Here is a 5605-nt window from a genome sequence, read left to right as displayed (position 1 = left end):
TTGAGCGGAGGAGTAGAGGACAAAATCTTAAGCGGTGAAAATATAAGACACTTGATGTGACATAAACATGATATACAAGTGCGTACATGAAACAAGACATTTGAGCAGAAGAGGGGACGGAACCTTAAAGTGGTGAAAATATAGGTCGAAATTTTATAAGCTTTTAAATTCTTCTTTGAACCCCTATCAAAAGTACAAATACTTAATACATTTTTTCCAATTATACATATAAAACATAAAAAAAAATTACCAGTCAAGTTGTTAAATCAAATGCTCAATCATTCTCTTTCTGCCTTCGAACAAAACTTGTTTCTTTCTAATGTTATCACAACAAAAAATTTCTAAGTACTTCTTTATACCGGCGAAATCACAAACACACTCTCTGAACCTACTTCTAAATCTACACCAGGTCCAATATAAAATTAAACCCTCAATTACATGAAGAGGAAAACCTTTTAAATGTACACCAGTACCAATAGGCCCGAAGCTCTTTGGTCTGCATAATTTCACATATGCATTTATTTCTTGTACAAATGAACTAACTACACATCAATATCGTACTCTACATTTGACAGTTTCAGGCCCCCAAATCTCGCGAAGATCTAGCGAACTTTAACACTTTATGACATATTATCACCACATAAATTACAACAGCGAAATCTAGCAAAGGTATAAATGTCATAAATGTAAACAACACAAAAATCCAATATATTTCTTATTAATGCTTGATATTACAAAAACAGAACTCACCCACGCTTGAACGATTCTATGTTCATCATCACAAATTAAACCTATGATCGTTGCTTCAATATGTATTCGTTTAAATTCAATTTCTTCTCCATCATGTTCTTCGTTTCATCGTTTATTCCGGTCAAAACTGATGATCTTAGACCCTTTTCACTTTTCAGACTCTAAAGAAAACATATACATATACACATACATACAAGGAATGGAAATACCCATAACTTGATTGAGATATTGTGCCACTTTGAATCATCTTTATGTACCCACAACTTCAAACTCATAAAACCGCCATCAAATGTTCTTCATGGCGCCCCAATTTTCTTGATAGGATCTGCATATTAAAAACAATGTCAAAACTCTGAGATTATAACTCCTGAGTCAACCAGGAGCTGAATCAATCAACCGAGTCATTAGACACATCGATTCTTTGCTTTCAAGTTTCAACATCGGATTCGGATCAAGAAATTCAAAATGTTGCAAAAATCCAATCTTTAATCATGACCCATATTCAAAGTTGACCCGATTACACAACCCAGATTTCAAATTTTAGAATACATGAAAATTGGTGGTCAAATACTCAAATGATGAATTGGTTTTCAAGTTTCAGCATCCAACTCTAATCAAGAAAACAAAATCCAATCTTTAACATGACCCATTTTCAAAAAAAGACCCAATTACAAAACCCATATTTCAATTTCCATAATACATTCAAATCAATGCTCAATTAATAAAGTCAACACCAAAAAGTCAAAATTAGTTCTTTCAACTTTCAACATCCAACTCTAATCAAGAAACTCAAAACCCTACAACAAAATCAAATCTTTAACCAAACCCATATCCAAAACAAACCCAATTACAAAACCCAGATCCGAATTCCCACAACACATCAAAACTAATCCCCAATTTACAACCTCAAACCCAACAAAGTCAAAATAAAAAAAAGTCAACGCTAAGTTCTCACTTCATACCTTATCATTTACCATATCAGAAGCCAAACACTCCCTCGGAGTATCAAACGAAGCCAAAGAAAACTGCTTATGAACAACACCCACATCGAAATAAATCAACCCGGAACTCGGAACATCGACCCGGATCTCCTTAACCGAAAACCACATGAACAAATCCTGAGCCGAAATACCCGAAACCGAGTTAATCTTTCCGTAACTCAAAGTACCCGAAACAGACACATCATAGTGCAATTCATTCTCAAACTTGGAATTACAAGCTTGATCCAAATGCACTTCAAACCGACCCGATTCATCATAAGTTGTATTGGTCACACCTTTGGGTAGTAGACCCATGGGTAACCCGTTTTGTTTGAGGAGTTGGTAGATTGTTGGGGATTGTTTGGAGAGTGTGAAGTTGAATAATATTGTGAGGGTGAAGAGGGTGATGATGATGGGTTTCATGGTGGTTTTGGGGTTTGTTTACTTGTTGGGGTTTAAGTGTGTGTGTGTGTGTGTTTTGGGGGTGTGTGTGTTTTTAGGGTTTAAGGGGGGGGGGGGGGGGGGGTGGGTTGAGTTGAAATGAGATGCCAGCAAGAGTACAGAGTGGATTAGGAGAATGTGAATTATTGGGGGTGTGAATGGGGCCTACATATGCCAATCAGGAGTAGGCATGTGGCTGATGTGGCTAATTATGTTGTTGTGTTTTGTTGAATATAAGATGGTTTTTGTAGTTGTTTACAAAGTTAATATTGTTTCTTACAAGTTATAACTTTGGTGGTATCATAAAAGTATAAAAGTTAGTACCTTTTTTTTAATTTAAACCTATGTTTTTTTTTTTTCGTGTATTAGATGGGTTGTGTTATGGAAGAGACTTGGTGTTCTAAGGGACCCAAGTTCAATTCCTGCTCTCCTTTTTATTTTCTGCGGCATCTGGTGATAATGGGAGATTAGGCGAGTAGGCGGAGATTGCTGGGTCGATCCTTAAAATGAGCGGGTTTTACCTCACCGCACTGTCGTGCCTTCGGGCGAGTGTTCACGGGATTCAGCCCTAGGTGAGGGTTTTCCCTGGTTCGGATGCGAGTGTATCCCGATGTGGTGAAGTTCGCCAGTAACTCATTTGGAGGATTCGTTGACCGTTCAAAAAAAGACGGATTGTGTTATTGGTTCATAAATCAGGCTGGTAACATCGTTTTCAGAATACGAATAACATCATAAATAATTTAAAACAAAATATTAGAATTGTAGCGTTAACAAGACGTAGTACTTTTAATAAACAATAAATGGAGGGATGGGTTAGTGAAAGAATCCATATGAATAAGAGTTTAGAAAAAAAAAAAAAGATCAAAATAAATTATAAAAGTTGAAAATATAGTGAATAAGAGTTTAGAAAAAAAAGATCAAAATAAATTATAAAAGTTGAAAATCTAGGACAAATAACAATTTGATTCAACCGCTAGGACCAGTAACTAAACCGTACGTGTAGGTGGTTCTGGTTCGGCTATTCTGGTTCATCAGTATAATCTAAACTTATTTTTAAGTGAGTTTCTATAATCTAAACTTATTAAGTTTTTTACATAGGATATATCGTCAAATGAAGTATAACATACTAAAGAAGAAAGCAATCCATTTGCAACAAACACACAAATGGCTTTGTGTGATTGTTTTTTTTTTTTTTTTCAAATCCATTCAGGACCTCTTATGTTTGTCCCATGCAAACTATGCACAAACGTTTGAGTTTGCAGTGTGTTTGTTTTCTTGAAGACTTTTTATTAAAAAAGGTCTGCGTAATCTCTTTTTGGTGCAGACATGGATCAAGGTCTTCTTGGGTCTGCAGACTCTCTTCTCCTCCACAAAACCCTAGCACCTCTCCACCCTTCTCCTCCACCCCGTCTTCTCAACCGCCACCACCCATCCTCCCACCAGCGGCACGCTCCCACCGTCCGCCACCACCTCGTCGCCATCCCACCGTCCGCCACCCACCTCTGTAACCGTCGCCATCGTCCGCCAACCTCCCTCCTCATTAGCCGCCGCCACCTCATCACCCTCCCTCCTCACCAGTCGTCGGCCACCTCGTCACCGTCATCAGCAGCCGCCTTCATCAGTATCTATCCAGGTAAGTTAAATTTATGTTTTTTGTGTTAATTTTCAGAAATTGATGCTAGTTTTCAGATTGTGGTGTTATTTGTTAGATTTTTTATGTTAGTTTTTCAGAATTTTGTTGTTAATTTTAAGAATTGTGGTGTTACTTTGCTGACTTTTGGTGTTAATTTTCAGAATTCTGGTGTTAATTTTCAGAATTGTGGTGTTACTCATGCATGTTATGTTGTTTGATTATGATATTCATTGTGATAAAATGGTAATTAGATTTTGTATGATGTTCAGCAGCTTGCAAAAATTAAAAAACAAACAGTCTTCTTTAGAATTGTGGTGTTAATTTTGGTGTTACTCATGCATGTTATGTTGTTTGATTATGATAATCATTGTGATAAAATGGTAATTAGATTTTGTATGATGTTCAGCAGCTTACAAAAATTAAAAAACAAACAGTCTTCTTCTGACAGACTGAAAATTCTTGATCCACCTCTTCTGCTGCAGATGTCTACAGATATGGTCCGCAGACTAAAGACATTTTAACTCTGAAAAAATAAACAACACCAAAATCAATTAGTTCATTGAATGATGTAATCAACCTAGCTAGTCCACATCAAATAAGATATATCTCGTTATCAGGGCCGACTTAGAGGTTGGGCAGCTGGGCGACCGCGGGAGGCCCAAGTCTCCCGGGGATATATATTTTTTATTTTTATTGTGTATTTCAAGAATTTTTAGAATTCTTGGGACAGCCTGCTTGTTATGTACACAGTCGAATTTAAATGAAATTTTTAAATATATATTACTTCCTATTAAAAACAAAACGTAATAGTTTTAGTTGTAAACAGCAAGGGAATAAGAGCATCCACAATAGGATGTTTTTTGATGTTTTTAGGATGATGTGGAGGAAAGAGATGATGATGTGGAAGTGAGAGAAGGAAGAAAAGTTCTTCCACAAAAACAAGAAAAAACACTTATGTGAGTGATAATTAAGGAGAGAGGAGAGAGAGTGTGGTCCCATTTTTAGAAGAGAGAGTATTGTTGTGAGAGGGGCAAGTTGGGCAGGAGAGAGAGGGTTGCCACCTCATCTCGTTTTTTCTCCTCCTTATTGTGGATGCTCTAACATATATTCGGAGAGAGGCATGAATGATTGATATGTTTCAGGCGACCAGGAGGGGTAGTGGGGATTGTAAACTTGGTTGAAAACAAAACTTCCCCTTGATAGCTGGTCTCATTCATTTTTGTTTTTTCTTTCTTTATTTTTTCAAATAAACATACCATCTTCTACAACATGTCACTTATTAAAATCAATTATGTATAACTATTTAATATTCAAATAAAATACTTCAATTTCACGCTATATGTATGTAAATTAATTTTGTAAATGTTACTTTATATTTCAAAATGACAAATATATAATCATTAAATCTAGGTATGAGATTAGAAATATAAATACAAACTGAATTCACAAATTACTTCTCTTAATTTTAATGTGAATGAATAAAACTACAAGACTTAAGAAATATAAATACTAAAAAGTAAAAACAATCAAATTATACTGAGACTCCTATTCTTACTTATACTTATCTCTAAACAATTAAACACTAATAAAAATTAATACTAAAATAATTCAAATAATAATTAAATAACTTTTAATTATTATTTTACTCGTTTAGTCTTTCGACTTTAGATCTTCACCAAACAACTCCCTAGTTGATGTTGTAATTTTATCAAAATGACAAATATATAATCATAATCATAAAAATGACAAATATATAATCATATATATTTAAATTAATTTTGTAAAACTAACTTTATATTTC

General features: G+C 35.0%; 1 protein-coding gene across 1 annotated transcript; it reads right to left on the bottom strand.

The window, feature by feature from the left end:
- Positions 1 to 661: 661 nt before the first annotated feature.
- LOC110873485 lies at positions 662 to 2250 on the bottom strand. The gene is made up of 2 exons (XM_022122428.2): positions 1713 to 2250; positions 662 to 1075 (listed from the first exon to the last, which is right to left on the bottom strand). Exons 1-2 carry the CDS (start codon positions 2151 to 2153, stop codon positions 1022 to 1024), a joined length of 495 nt encoding a protein of 164 aa, XP_021978120.1. The 5' UTR covers positions 2154 to 2250; the 3' UTR covers positions 662 to 1021.
- Positions 2251 to 5605: the final 3355 nt, after the last annotated feature.

The sequence above is a fragment of the Helianthus annuus genome, chromosome 8, assembly GCF_002127325.2.
Source record: "Helianthus annuus cultivar XRQ/B chromosome 8, HanXRQr2.0-SUNRISE, whole genome shotgun sequence".
In the NCBI taxonomy this organism is placed as follows: domain Eukaryota; kingdom Viridiplantae; phylum Streptophyta; class Magnoliopsida; order Asterales; family Asteraceae; genus Helianthus; species Helianthus annuus.
The sequence above is the reverse complement of the archived record's forward strand: the minus strand, read 5'-3'. Positions and strand labels throughout refer to the sequence as shown.